This window comes from Ambystoma mexicanum, chromosome 5p, assembly GCF_040938575.1.
Source record: "Ambystoma mexicanum isolate Mex_15411 chromosome 5p, UKY_AmexF1_1, whole genome shotgun sequence".
NCBI lineage: Eukaryota > Metazoa > Chordata > Amphibia > Caudata > Ambystomatidae > Ambystoma > Ambystoma mexicanum.
The window spans coordinates 543,044,722-543,060,620 of record NC_090930.1 but is presented as its reverse complement, the minus strand read 5'-3'; the positions used below and the strand labels follow the sequence as shown (position 1 = coordinate 543,060,620).

Genomic DNA, 15,899 nt, shown 5'->3' with positions numbered 1-15,899 from the left:
TCTCTGGTATTGAAGAGCCAGGTTTTTAGTGATTTTCTGAATTTTAGGTGATCTTTGCTGTTTCTTATTTCTTTTGGGATGTTGTTCCAGGTTTTTGCGGCTAAGTGGTAGAAGGCGGTTCCTCCGAGTTTTTCTTAATGTATGGTTTTAGTTGCAGGCGGATTTCTTTGGTTGACCTGAAGGGTCTCGTTGGCTTGTAGATTGTTCTTTTCTTTTGTAGGAATTCTGCTCCTTGTCCGCTAATTGCCCTGTGCGTTATGCACATTGTTTTGAAGGTGATACAATGTTTTACTGGGAGCCAGTATAGTGTTTTTTAGGGCAGGGGTGATGTTGCAGAGTTTCTCCGAGGGGGTTGGATAGTTTGAGGAGTACTCTAGCTGCTGTGTTTTGGATCTGTTGTAGCTTCTTCAGGAGGCATTCCGGTATTCCGAGGTAGAGGCTGTTTGCATAGTCGATTCTTGACATGATGAGGGCGACGATGGTGAGTGTTTTGTCTGTGAAGGAGAGGAAAGGTAGTATTTTTCTTGCCGTGTGGAGGAGGAAGAAGCATTTCTTGACTGTTACGTTTATTTGCGGTTCTAAGGTTAGGGTGTTGACCATCAGGACTACCAGATTTTTTACTACCTTAGACGGTGATGGTGCAGTTCCCATTTCCATTGGCCACGGGATGGCGGTTTCGTTCTCTTGGTCTTCGGATATGATCATGATTTCTGTTTTTCCTGGGTTGATTTTCAGGTTGTTGGCATTCATCCAGTTGAAGACTTCTTTTAGACAGTCGGTTACGATTGAATGATCGGCTTGGGTGTCTTTGATTTTGTAGATGATTTGAGTATCTGTGATGTTGTGTTTCTTGAAGATTCTGATAATTGGGGTTTGGTAGATGTTGGAGTACAGTGGTGCTAGTGAGGATCCTTTTGGCACTCCACTAACTCGTGGGGTGGATTTGAAGGGTTTAATCCATACGGTTTCTGTTCTGTCTGCTAGGAATGATTTAGTCCCGCGTACTGCTGTGTCTGTTATGCCTATGTCTTCTAGTCTTTTGGTTAGGGTGTCATGGCTAACTGTGTCGAAGGCTGCGGAGAGGTCGAGCAGAATAAGGGCTGATGTGTTGGAGTCTGCGTTTGTTTTTAGATCGTCCCAGATGGATAGTAGTGCTGTTTCTGTACCTCTTGTGGGTCTGAAGTCGACTTGAGCTTGGTTTAGCAGGTGGTGTTTTTCAACATGTTCTTGGGTTAGTTTGTATATATAGGTTTCGAGGAGTTTTGCCGGGTAGGGGATGTTAGAGAGATCGGTCTGTAGTTGGAGATGTCATCTACGTTGACGCCTGTGTTTTTCGGAAGTGGTTTGATGTAAGCTGATTTGAAGATCCTTGGTACGGTTCCTGTTGCTAGTGATAGATTTAGAAGGTTTCTGTAGTATTCTGCTGGTGTTCCTTGTGCGAGGATTGATTTGTAGATGTCCGGGGGACAGGGATCCATCGGTGAACCCGCTTTCTTGCGGTGTTTTGCCAGCATTGCGAATGCCTCTGCTGATATTTCAGGGAAGATATTGAGTTTGTGCTGCGGTTCTGAGTTAGGTTTGTTTGGTTGTATGTTGCTGTTGGTTGGCCTCTGTTGAATGGTTTGTCGGATGTCATTGTTTTTTTTTTTTTTTTTTCTTGAAGTGGTCTGCAAGGCCGTTGCAGAGTTTCTCCGAGGGGGTTGGGGTGGTGTCGCACCCTTGTGGGTTTCTCATTTCTTTGATGTGAAACATTTCTTTTTGTGTGTTGGTGGCATTTGTGATTCTGTCATAATAATGCCTTTTGAATTTCCTTCTTGTATGCACGGATTTGCTTCTGGAACAGTTTTTTTTTTTTTTTTTAAATTTTTTTTTTGTCTAGGTTGTAATCTTTCCTCCAGTCCAGTTCCATCTTTTTGTTTTCCTTTTTCATGGTGCTTAATAGTGGGGTAAAACCATTTTGCCATTGCTCTCTTTTTTTGATGGTGTGAATGGTTTTTCTGGGGCCATCTTGTCAATTGTATCTGCAATCCATTTGTGTAATATCTCTGCTTTCCCGTCTAGGTCAGCTAGCTCTAGTTCTGATGTTGAGGGCTTGGTTAACTCCAGTTGTTAGAATAGGTTGCTTACTTTGACATCTTTCCAGTTTCTTTTTGTGGTGGTTGTGAGTTTAGGAGGTTGGATGCAGACTTGAGTAGGCAGAGTGATTACGAATGGGATGATCCGATGGTCGCTCCACAGTATTTGTATTGGCGGTGCCGTGGTGATGAGTTTTTCCTCTGCGAAAATTGAGTCCAGTGTGTGTCCTGCCGAGTGTGTTGCCCCTTTTACTAGTTGTCGTAGTTTCATGGTGGTGAATTGTTCAGTCGGTGAGTTTTGGGAGTTGGCGTGACTGTGTTCGAACCAGATTTTGAAGTCCTCAAGGAAGATTAGGTGTTCGTGGTTGATGGCTATGTTGGTGATGGCTTCTATGAAGTTGTCGACGAAGGATGCATCATAAGTTGGAGGTCTGTACACCAGGATGAATGTGATGTTGGTTTTTGGGCTCGCTGTTAGGTGTATGACCATGGATTTGCAGTTGAGGATGTTGAGTGGTTCGTCTGTTCTTATTTTTAGGTGTTCTTTGAATGCTATTGCGATGCCTCCTCCTCTTTTTGTTTTTCATGTTTATTTGAAGTTTGCTGGAAGGCAGCTTTGGAGTGTGATTTTGTAGTTGTCGTCCAGCCAAGTTTCTGTGATGAATAGGATGTCAATTACATTGTCATCGAGCAGGTCGAAGATCTCTATAGAGTGTTTTGACATGGATCTTGCATTTATTAGATTGCAGTGGAGCTTGGAGGTGTAGTTTAGTTTGGCTTTTCTCGTTCGGGTCGTCTTCTGATCTTGTTGAGGAGTAGGTTTCGGGTTGTCAGCGTCCTCGAATAGTTCTTCTAGGTTTTGTCTTGGGTTTTTGTTTTCGTAGGGTTCATCTTCCAGGTGTTGCGGTTGTCGATTGGAGGTTCTTCTAGCTTTGGTGATGTAAGGTGTTATCGCTTCGGTCGTGTGTTTGTTGTTTCTTGTGGAGTTCATCCTTCTTCTTTGTGATTTTGTTAGGTTGTTTAATGTTGCTGCTTCTGGCGTTGCATTGGTTCGGTCTGGTGAGCAGTTCTCAGTGAGGCATGGAGTTTGGTAGAGGGATTTGTCTCTTCTCTCAGTTGGTTCGATTTTTGATCCTGTCTGTGGTGGTGTGTTCTGTTGTTGCGGTTCTTAGTTGCAGTTCTGAATTGTTTGTTCTTTCTTCTCTTTCCCTCGGAATGGGTCATTTGCGCAGCATTGTACGATACTGAGTTGTTTAGTCTTTGTTTTGTTTTTCTGATGTCCAGTTGGTTCTGTTTTGGTCTGGTTGTCTTGTGGTGTAGTACTTGGTGTGGGTGTTGTCCTCTACCAGTTTTAGTCTTTGTCTGTAGGTGGTATTTCCAGCTGATGTTGCCTATTCGTTCAGTCGCTGCTTTGGTGGGGGTAAGGGAGGTGGTTAAGTGTTATACAGTTCGGTGTTAACGGTGGCTCTCTTTAGTCTCTGACTCCCTGAACGTGGCCCACTGCTGTTAGTTAGCCGTGTGTGTTTAGGATGGACATGCACTGGTTGTGGAGTGACTTTGAGGGGCGCAGCTACAATTTACTCCCTTGATGTAGTCTGGGCATCGAAGCCCTGCTAGCTTTGAGAGACAGGTCTATTAATGCAATCTGAGTATCATACAGTGTAATTTGGAGGCAGAACCCTACTAGACTTGAGAGACCTGTATAGTTGGAGAGAGGCTTATCAATGCAATCTGAGTATCCTACAATGCAATTTGGAGACAAAAGCCCCAGCTAGACGAGAGAACTGTATAAGTCTATACAGAGCAGTGGCTCGGAATCTGGGGTAGAGTGGTTGCTCTACTCCCGACCCAGGCCACTCCTACCTTACTGGTCCTTGTAGTCGATGGTTGATGGCTGCCCACTGCTTACCCCGCAGACACCTGCTGGCACTTCCCGGAGCCGCCTCTGCTGAAGCCGCCCCTGGTCTTAGGCCCCTAGCCACAGCCTACAGGGCAGGGGGCTGCCCTGGGAGGAGCGGTGATGAGGGGCGAGAGGACCAATGGGTGCGGGGAGTGGCGGTTCGGGAGGCGGGGGGGACGAGAAGCAGGAAGAGGGCGTGGGGTGCGAGAGGGTCTGTAGTGATCCCAAAAGAAGCCACTAGCAGCAGCCAGGGGCAAGGTTAACCGCGCTCTGATGGAAATGGAGCGCCTAGAGAGGCTGGTGGTTCACGCACTCACCTGCACGGCCCGGATGGCACTGGTAGTTGCCACCAACGGTTTATAGTGATAATGTCGAAAGTCATTTTTGCGAAAAAATAATGTCGAAAAATAAAAAATCAAATTTCTTTTAACTACGTTTTTTATTCAAAATGGGGGGGTTCCCCCAAACCCCTTTTTTTAAAATCTTTTTTTTTTTAACTCACGAAACCCCCCCAAAAATATATAAATAAATAAAAAATCGATTTTTTTTTTTTAATTTTTATTTTATTTTTCGACATTATTGTTTCGACATTGTCATTCAACCTTTTGTTTTCGAAATTATGACCGACCACCGCCACCAACTTTATTTATCACTACACCAAATTACAACGGATATAAAAATAGGCATTCATTCCTCTGGCAGAATTACCACCAGCATTAATTCTGCCAAGAATCTGCGAAATCTACACCGGGGCTAATTCTGCCGACAATTGCTGCCAAAAACAATTACCACCACATTACATGTCCAAATACAGCGGATTATCTTAAAAATCGGAGGAAATTCCACTAAAAACACAGCAGTTATCTCCTCCAAAAAAGGTGGAGGTAAATGCATAAAGGTGTCACAAATCAAGGCTCGGGTGCATCAGAACCACTCGAGAATATAAAAGGGCCACCCCCAACACACATCCAAGCAACATGCAGCCACAAGCAGATGTAGATTATGGGCTCCACTACATGCTACTCTACATCCAGCTACAGCAACATGCTGGACCGCAGCTGGGAAGGAGACGGGCACCACAAAGGCACAGGAGACGTATTCTGCGGAGGGCACACATACCACGTGTCCACCCATCCCCCATGGACACTCACGGACAACCAATTAGTCACCCTATACCGTTTGGACGGTCCAACCATCACCAAACTGCTCACTCTGACACAGGCTGAACTGCAGAATGCCATCACCATTCAAACTATTTCACCCCTCCCCTGCTGAAGCTTGTGGCAATCCTATACTTCTGTGGCACAGGTGCATTTCAACACACATTTGGGACCCTGCATGGGATGTCACGGCCCACCTTCTCCAAGTGCTGGACCAAGTCCAGGATTCCCTCATGAGGCATGCACACCTCCATGCCCATCACCCAGGCGCAGGTGCATGCAGCAAATGCAAGATTCTACAACATTACCCATTTCCCCAACACCATTGCGGCATTGGATTGCATCCATGTGGCATTGGCATTGGTTACACCCCACCCCCAGGCACCAGAACAGGCATACTACAACAGTAAACCATACCATTCGGTGAATGTGCAGATGACCTGCTATGCCGACCTCACCAACAGCTACTGCTGTACAGATATCTTGGGGCCACACATGATCTGCTGATACTGCGCAACAGCACCCTACCTGCGTACATGGTGAGGTACAGAGGACAGCACACCTGGCTTGTGGGTAAGTAGCACCTGACTAATGAAATCACTGACACACACCTAAGGCACGTAAGCATTAGGAAAGTGAATCAACTAGCAAGTCCCATGATGCAACACAAATGCACAGAACAGGCCAAGCACCCATACTGACCCACCCCAGAACACAGACTTGAACCATGTGACGACACAGTGCATCCAGTCATGCAAGGTAGCACAATGCAATCAGGGCAACGTACAGCCCAAGTAAGTATTTCCATGTGCCCTACATGGCGTACTGCAAAACCATAGTTGACCAGTGCATTACCAATGTCCTAGCAGTGACAAATACCCCATGACTGCCAACTCGCACAAGGTGAATGACTACAAGTGAACCATGTAGCCTAAGTACCATCATCCTTGATGCACACAAGGTGCACAACCAGAGTCATGCACATAGAGGTATACACGTAAGGACCATTAACTTGTTCCCCAACCCACACATGCCATGTCTCACACAGTCATTCATGTTTTTCCAGTGATGCTGGATAGACACAGTTGCCATGGCTAATGACCCCTGTGAGAAATCCCGCTACGAGGCACAGAGGAGGACCAGGGCATGCATTGAGTGGACATTTGGCCTGCTGAAATAAAGTTTTAGGTGCCTTCACCACACAGGCGGTGCACTCATGTAGAGCCCCAGGAAGGGTGGCAAAATTGTAGTATGTGCTATGCTGCACAACTTGTGCATATGTAGGCATATTGAAATGCCTGTGGATGAGGACAAGGACCACCCTGTCTCTGATGAGGAAGACAGTGAAAGAGTGAACAGAAGGGCACCATCATGGACTCTTTTGCAAGCCTTGGGAAGTCAGTCACCTGCCTCCACAGAGAGCGGAATGAGCACAGTGGCCGGTGGCACCCACGCAGATCCACAAGCGGATAAAGTACTTGCAGCTATTGCGGTCTGGAGATCCTCCTTGGAACACAGAATTGATGAGGTCAAAATAGAAGTGTAACTTCTGTGTCAGGATGTGAGATGCCTGGCGGAGCGAATGACAAACACTGAGGCACTTTTGAAAGACACTGCTGCCACCACCAGTGACCTGGCCACCCGGCTGAAGACCCTTGAGGCCAAAAACTGCATCCTGGAACCAAGAGCTGAAGATGCAGAGGGCCGCTGGCGCAGAAATAATGTCAGAGTCCTGGGCATACCTGAAGGCACAGAGGGCAGGGACCCAACAACCTTTATAAAAAAATCTGTTCCTGCAGGAGGTTATCACTGGCAAGTTATCACAGGGATTTACTGTTGAGAGGGCCCACCGATCTCTACATAAGAGACCACCGCCTGGATCACATCCTCGCTCTATAATAGCTAAAACATTGAATTTTAGACACCGGGAAGTGCTACTGCAATTTTCCATGGATGGCACAGTGATATGAGGTGGCTCAAATGTAACTGTCTACCCATGTTACTCCCCTTAGTGCAGCAGCAACAAAACAGATGTATATCGATTAAAACCAGGCTACGGTGGAAGGGGATCAAATACAAGCATATCCAGCTAGGCTAAAAGTGATACCCAAAGAAAGGTCACGCTTCTTTGACAGTCTGGAGGCAGTGACTATGTGGATGGAGCACAGCAACATTGACACACATGATGGTCCTTCGAAACGAGATGATGGAACTAGTGCCTCCTCAGCAGTAGCCACCGATGAACAGCTCCCCCCCCATAGCATGTTGCCTGGGAACAACGGGCAGCAGGATAACTTTGCTAACGACTGCACCTACAGCGCTGGTATGAAAATGTATAAGCGGTTGAACCGACAGCCTCACAGCGGTCTACAGAGATTGCCACTATTTACCCTGGAAACTGTTGCTACTTAACCAGAGCCGGCGACCAAGCCCACTGAGCTCTGATGGGACTCACCCCATCCATCCGGACAGTCGACACAAGATGTTTGTCGATCCATTAGACTGGTGCCCGTCGAAGGCATGTTCGCATGTAAGCATCGGTTGGCCCGAACGGGTTAAACCTGTTGGGCACTGTTGGTACCCCATGTTCTGGGATTGTTGTTCCTGTTTAGTTCTCTTTACCCAACCAACGCAAGATCTTCTACCTACTACCCAATCAACTATACAAAGTTGAGGGTCACACGATATCAGCTATTGCGTGATAGAATCAATGATAATACACACTGATCACACGAGGCCTGCAAGGCGCTACTCATACTGCCGCATTCAGATGTGGCCTGGGACACTGAGCTCCAGGGCCCTATAGTCAAAGCTCAAATAGGTTATGGCGCAGATTAGGATCATGACATGGAATGTAAGGGGCCTTGGCACATACATGCGTAGAAATGGGGTCAAATCATATCTCCAGTGAAAAAAGATTTCAATAGCCTTACTGCAAGAAACCTCATTGACAGCTGCAGAGCAGGAAACAGTGGTGGAATGCTGGGGTGGCACGGTATATGGGTCCTCATATTCTAAGTACGCCAGAGGAGTCCTCACATGGATCGATGGTTCACTCCCATTACAGTTACTGAATCAAGAAAGGGATGCAGAAGGCCGGTACATTATCCTTCGGGGTTATCTGGGTAACACAGAACTGCCCATAGTCAACTCCTATTTACCGAACCACGCTATACCAGCACACATCCAAACATTATGCGCACAAATGAACCCCCCCCAGAGAGACGCCTTCTTTATCTGGAGCTGGGACTTTTAACTGTGTTAGAGACATGGTCCATGACCGGTCCATACCACCCAGGAGCGGTCCACCCCCAGCCACAACAGCACTCGGCAATGCCGTAACTGACCTAGCCCTTTTGACATTTGAAGAGAAATTCACCCGAAATTGAGAGAATATTTTTTTTTATTCCTCCCCACACAACATCCACACCAGGATAGACACTACATCTTTGTTGGCACTGATCACCTGCAGGAATTTGCGAGTGCCGAGTTCATGTGTTGCGTTATATATCAGACCATTCCCCACTTATTGTTTCATGGTACCGAAGGATGCCTAATACCCCTGTCCCGACTTGGCGCATGCCCCTGGATGCACTGACGGATCTAGCTTTTAGAGAACAACTCTGTGCCAAATTGGACCTTTTTCTGAAAGAAAACAATGGAAGTGTTAAAAGTTGGGGCCTGTCTGGGAAACCTTAAAGGTGGTCACTAGGGGTGAGATCATTGCTGGGGCAGGTGGTATCCACAGAGCGGAGCTAGAGGTGTTAAGGCCAGGGTCAAAGAACTTGAGAAGTTGCAACCACACACACCTCGGCTGACCGAGGAAGCTCAGTCAAGCTACCGGGCCACTTGGGAAAAGGTTGTCAAGGTTCGACTATGTCAGTAAGACCGCGCGTACGCATGAAGAGGGGGAGAAGTCAGGGAAATTGCTCGCTTGGCTATGCGGTAAAGAATACCCAAGAGCCCCAATTACACTTTTACAAGATGAAAGCGGGGAGCCCTGGAGGGCACAGTCAGCAAATAATGACATAATCGCTACCTGTTATGCCACACTATACAACCACAGCAGTCAAACACCACCAGATGACATTGCAGAGGTCCCCTCACAGATTAAACTTCCACATCTCACTGTCAGTCAGCATGATCTCCTAGATCAACCCTTCAGGAACCTTAGAGGATCCCTAGACCTGGAGGAAGCGATCACATTAGCTTCAGGCAAGACTGCCTCCTGGCGGAATTTTACAAAACATATCAAACCACACTAGTCCCGACGCTCATAAAAGTCTTTGAACAGGCTTTTGAAACAGGTGAACTCCCGAACACGATGCGTGGTTCCCATCCCCAAGCCTGGGAAACCAAGCGAACATGTGACTCGTACCGACCCCTAGCCATGCTCAATTATGACGTTAAGCTATTAACCACTTTGCTGGCCTCACAGCTTTGCCTGTGTATTGCAGCACTAATACATTCTGACCAAACCAGGTATGTACCTGATCGTAGCACCACTTCCAATATATGCAGATTACTACATGTAATCGATCAACCTAAAGAGGGGTCAGAACAATATGTGGTGGCATCACTAGATTCGGTCAAAGCCTTCAATTCGGTGTATTGGGAGTGGATAGAGGCGGCATTACAGGGCTTTGGATTCAGAGCGTTTTTAAACAATGGGTGAGAATACTGTAAAATTCCCTTACTGGTAGGGTCAAAACAGGCTGACGCATATCGAGACAGTGGGGCATACAAAATGGGACCCGACAACAGTGCCCGCTTTTACTGATGCTTTACATATTCGCTTTAGAACCAATGGTGGCATACTGAAGACCAGAGTACCAAGAGGCCGGGATACATATAGGGCACACCACACATCTGCTCTTGCTATATGCTGATGATGTACTGCTATACCTATGTCAGTCGCACCATAACTTACTTATACTGCTTGAGGTCCTAGATGACTTTGCAAGGTTGTCAAGGATTACCTTCAATAGACATAAATCATGCCCATTCCCCATAGCAGGGTAAAATGACATTAAATTCACCTCTGCGCTCGTTTGGGGCCTGAAGTGGGAACATGACTTCTTTAGGTATCTGGGCATTCAAATCGTGCATACCCCAGAGGGGACACACACTTTAAACACACTGAGGGTAGTGGAGGGTGTTAAAAGATCAATGGTGTTTTGGTCCCGACTACCCCTCTTGCTTATGGGTAGGGTGGCTATTACGAAAATGATCATTTTTTGCCCAGGCTCCTATACAGCTTTACGAATGTGACCTTTATTGCAGCCCCCTTCTTCCAAGAACTGGAGAGCACATTAAGAGCCTTTTTATGGGGGCCGAGGAGGCATGGATTGGCCATTCCCATCCTTTCACTCCGCTATGAGCCGGGAGGGGTCCAACGACCGCGGCTGGAATGTTACTACCTGCCGGCTCAATTTTGCTTGGTTGCTAAATGGCTGTCAGATGAAGCCACTACAGAACATGCTTTGCTTAGCACTCTGATGAACCCTGTACTATTGAGGGAAGCATTATGGCATCCCGGGAACAGACCCGTAACTCGCCCAGATATTGAGGGTAGACGGACCGTTCTGGTTGAGGACAGAGAGGACACTAAAGCTCCGGCACCCCTGCTCTCAATGCCCCAACCTGATTAGTACACAGTGGGATCCAGAGGAATTGATTGTTGGGAGGGATCGGGCATCGCAACCTGGGGAGACATGTATGGAAACAGAATGCATAGAGAACTCCCAGACCTCCATGCAAAGGGAGGATCTCCAGGGAGGACGGTTTCTAAGATACATGAGAATAACCAGATTTGATAGGCGCATCTGGCCGGACTAGCCCACGGAACCCCAACAAAACACCCTTCTAGCACTAATGTATAATCTGGATAATGGCTGAAAGTCAGTGTCTAAACTATATCGGGGCCTTTTGGGTAAGGCTAACACTAAGCTCACAAAGCTTAACACACAATGTGAGACAGATTTTGGGGTGGACTTCACTGATAGGTAATGGGTGTGGGTGCTTGGCTATGTGAATAATGTGTCGCATAATGCGAGATTCAGATTTATTCAAGTTAATGTGCTCCATCGCACGTATATGACCCCTGCCATAGTTGTTAAGTTTAATAGAGATGCACTACCCAACTGTCCCCGGTCTAGTCAGGAGAATGCCTGCTTAATGCACATGCTTTGGGAATGTGAAGTGGCACCGGGATTTTGGACTCGAGTTAAACATGTCTGTGAAACAGCAGGGATCAAAAGATGTGTGGAATCCACTGGAATGCATGATAGATGTGTACTCTAGAACAAACAAGTACAAACATATCTCGAAGTTCATGGACTTAGCCTGCATATTGGCTAAAAGATGCATAACTATGATCTGGAAATCACGTAAAGGCCCACACTTCGAAATATAGCTAAAGGAAATGCAGCTCTGGTGCGAGGCTGAGACCACGGCTTTGGGACGTTCTATAAACCTACATGGTGGGGATGGGATGTGGGGCTCAACTTTGAAGCATGAAAGTCGTTGGTCAACTGTGCTCTCTACCACCCTGTGACCTCATCCCAAAGCTATAATAGGATTTATATGTGTCACTTCTTTTCGCACTGGACTCCCATATGATACAATACACCCCCCTAAACCCCCCACTGCTGAACAACTCACAGAGCACTGCACAATTGACCCCTTAATGGGATAAACTGTGATATAGCCCTGGGCACAGCGATGAATACTCGAGTTTCTACTTCCTCTAACATGGTTGGGTATCAAGTTGTTTTTCCTTCCTCCTGTTATTGTCCCTCTTCCTTATCTCTCTATATCATTGTTGGTTGATTGGATTGGATTGCATTATGTTGTACATGTGAATTTTAACATTGTGCACCAAATGTCTTAAAGATAAAATGCCAATAAACCTATTTATAAAATAAAATGCATCCTCTGGCCCCTGACCTCCCACACCCAATTGGTCCAGCTCCTGTCTACCCTCAGCGCTTGCCTTGGCACACCCTCCGACCTGGAGGTTCCCACTTACTCCCAAAGTGGCCCTGGCTGTGTAGCATTTCAACAACCCATGCACTTCATCTGTGGCTCACCTATGAGTCCAGACTCCCCAGCATTTAGGTCCTCTGCCCTCTTCCCTACTGCGCTTGCACGTTCTGAATACTCACAAGGCATAGTAGGTCCGTCTCTCCAACCCTTTCACTCCACTGCTTTCATTAAATATTGTGTTTTGTAATATATTTCACTACCTTGTTCCCTCCCCTTACCCTGTGGCCGCTTTGAAGCGGTATTATAAGCGCCTAAAAAGCAAACAATAAATAAAATAAAGGTTTGCCTCCTTCACCTTTGATTGAGATCTCTACTGGTTTAATATAAATGTGGAGTTTAGAAAGCACTTTTCGTCCCTGCACTTCTACAGAACACTAGTCCTTTGGTCACACCAATACCCCTATATAGATGACAAGTCCAGCCCCTGCATTCCTATCCTCCACTACTCCATCCACCCTCTTAATGCTCCCTTGTTGGTGGTGCTGTCTTATGTGATCCAGGTCATGTCTATCTTCTTGCAAGCCCATCAAGTAATATGGCTAAAATATTAGGAGTTAAACAATTGATGAAGTTGACCATTATTAAACTATGTATGCAATGGCTCCTGCTAGCTCACTGTGCTTACCCCCATCCATTTTCAAAATGTGATTGCCTTGAACTTGTGTTAAGAAAACTATGCATCATGTGTAATCAGCAATGTTATGTGCACTATACTGTTTGATTTGACTTGGTTGTAAATCTATATATGGGTGTGTTGAATACAAATTTTACTAAACATATTCCATTATAACAATTTTAATCCATATAGTTCTCTTGTTCCTTTGATAGAATAGCCCCTCTATCAAATGTGGATTCCAAGATTGACGTCTCAGAGGGATTGGGATCCCAAGATGATTGTGTAAACAGTAGCCTCACCAAGGTAACCTAACTGCTGGGAAGCAGTTTTCCTTGTGTTAAGCTCCTAATGTAGAAGATGTGTTTTTTTTGTTGTTGTTGTTGTTACAATCCTTGCCCACATTCATTTAGCTATTGGCAGATTTCATTCATGCATTTTACATATGACTCATGCGCACTGTACGTATGCTTTTAAATACCACTGCATGTATTGCTGCATAGTCGGTTCACAACAATTAATTGTTGAATGGTTTTGGGAGTTTTAATTTATGCATTAAAAATACAGCTGCCAAGCAAATTCCTCCTTGATCTTCAATTTAGTCAGTTGAGGTTGAGCACACACCGTTGCATACTACTACAGACATAGGGATTCTTGGATAATGTTGGAAGCTGGCGCTCCTTGTCAACTTGTCACACAATCACACCCACTGCCACATGCATGGCTGTATGCTTACTGTTATACCCACTGTCCAGGATTGAAACAAGCAGAAGCTGATGGTCCATCTTATAAGCCTTGAAATATCTTCAACCAGATAGTATTATTGGTCCGAAGATAAACATTTGTTTACTATCATACTTCAGTATATCAGACATATACCAACACATAAGAAGCCGCCTGGAGTAGTACTACAAGATTTTCAGGAACAGTTCTGTTTTAGTAATCCAGTGCATGTAGATGTTCATGAGAATGGTCAAGGTGTTAAGATGGATTTCTAAAATCTGGCCTGGTGGACAGACTTTTAGGAGATCACCCTAGTTATAGTGAACAGGGCACTCTGAGATGTTGCCAAAACCCAATCAAGGTACACGGATGAACAGTCGAGGCTTATTTTCTGGATGAGTCCGAGTGGGGCCAGGGGCCTTCAATGAGTACAAACAGTATGGCACACAATAATTCCATTGAGACAGTCATGTATAAAAACAGTTATTTATTATAGGCTTTCTAAACACACTGCAAAATGAATCCCACAGGGAGTATTATCGCACAACAGTCTGATAAAAATATATACAGTCATCATAGGTTCAAATAAAAGCAGGTAAGTAATTTATATGCAGTCAAGGATGAAACCAGATCACAAGACAATAACCTAATTTAAGAAGTCCAAACCCTAAGATAAATGAGGCCTTGTGCCCAAAGGTCCCAGGAGCCTCAATGCTTCTCACCAGAATGGTACCTCTGCATGTAGGTTTCTCTCTGCTTGTGTTGGTGATAGTTTAAAAGTTCTTCATCTATTTTAATAAAGGTAAGTAAATGTTTTCTTGTATTCCAGACATATGACTAACCCAGGGGAAGCATACTAGACCCAGGTTCGATGACCAAAAGGTGAGTGGAATGGAATAAAGCGACAGTGGGACTTGTTACAGTGTTATCCTATGTTGGGAAGGTGTGGGCAGATACACTGGGTTTACTTACCCCACCCCCAACCCCCTGGCTTCGATTTTGGCAGATCATTGTGGATCATCTGGAGGTCACTGTGGGCTCATTCTTCCACTGTTGGTTCTGGTGAGAGGTGCCCAGGAGTGTGGGTTTGAGGCTTCTTCGGGTCAGGTGCAGCTGCAAGATGCAACCTCTGTCAATGCAACACCAATGCAGACCTCCCAGGGACTCTTCACAGGGTGGAGAAAGGCAAGTTCCAGCGACTGTCTCCGCACACAGGCGTCATGGTTACAGAAGCTGTTTCAGGACAGGATTCCTTGATACTGGGACGCTGAAATTCAGGGAGGAGGCCACAAGTGGCACAAGCTGGCTCTTCCAGACTCTTATGCGGAACGGCGGCGCTTCTGGCATGGTAGCCCATGAGAGAGCTGGGCAGTCCAGGGACACTTCCAAAGGCTCTGAAGGGCTGGATCCTTGAAGGCGTTGAGACTAGTTGGTCCCACTGGTCCAAGGGCTGAAACACTGCTCAAGATCTTGAATCGGGCAGAGGCGCAGGGCTTCAACGTGCAGGCTACTGGACGGGATGCTGGGCAATTTCAGGAGTCTTAGGATCTTCAGCAGGGTGCTCTTCTTCGAGGGATGGTTGTCTCTAACATCTATCTGATGAAATGGCTGCAGATGTCCTATTCTTGTGCAAAATTCAAGCTGGAAGCAAGTCCAAGCCCACCAATGGTAAGGATCAGCACTGTTCAAGTTGTCCAATCGGGGACAACTACTGATTTCACATTTGCCCCACACCCAGACTTTCTGGCACCACGGATGTGCGGTAGAACTAGACGGTCCCACCCACTTCCTGGGCCACACACAAAGGCTTACTATTCCGCAAAAGCAGCAGCTTTCGCTGGCAAGTGCATGACCATATAAGGACTTTCCTGACCTGGCAAGGCAGGAAGAAGGCCAAAATGCAATCCAATCTGACCAAAGAACAAGCGAACCTATATCGTGGCGCAGCCATTTTAGGGCACTATCCACATTCAGTAGCCATGCCGGTATTCGCGTATGTGCACACCAACCCTGCCCCCTTACGGTTGGTGTTCCCCAAGTGTCAGTCCTGGGTCCACTTCTTTTCGCTCTCTACACCTCTACTTTTGGGACCTTGATGTACTCTTATGGCTTCTCATATCAACTCTTCGCTGATGACACTCAAATCTCCCCCTCCTTATCTGACGAGCTACGGTCAAACTTTTCTTTTTTTTAAAAAACTTTTGTTTATTTGGGAAACAAAGCAGAGTACAATAGGCGACAGTGAGCATTCGAGTCAGGCAGAAAGACAAACAGTGCATTACAACATGATCAAATTGTGATGTTTCTGAGGTGCATATGTTACATTATTCGCTAGAGTAGTATGGTTGGTAGATTTACTTTGTGAGGTTTATTTGATTATT

General features: G+C 46.0%; 1 protein-coding gene across 10 annotated transcripts in view; it reads left to right on the top strand.

Annotated features, from left to right (window-relative positions):
* The window catches only part of BCORL1 (BCL6 corepressor like 1), a 1,509,155-nt gene that overhangs the window by 122,288 nt on the left and 1,370,968 nt on the right, over nt 1-15,899 (top strand). For 7 of the 10 annotated variants that reach the window (XM_069612962.1, XM_069612963.1, XM_069612961.1 and 4 more), the window contains exon 3: nt 13,016-13,101. In XM_069612962.1, the coding sequence (XP_069469063.1) occupies nt 13,016-13,101 (86 nt within the window). Of the gene's footprint in view, nt 1-12,990; nt 13,102-15,899 lie in introns of all 10 variants that reach the window. The other 3 variants (XM_069612965.1, XM_069612969.1, XM_069612970.1) reach the window with 2 other exon arrangements.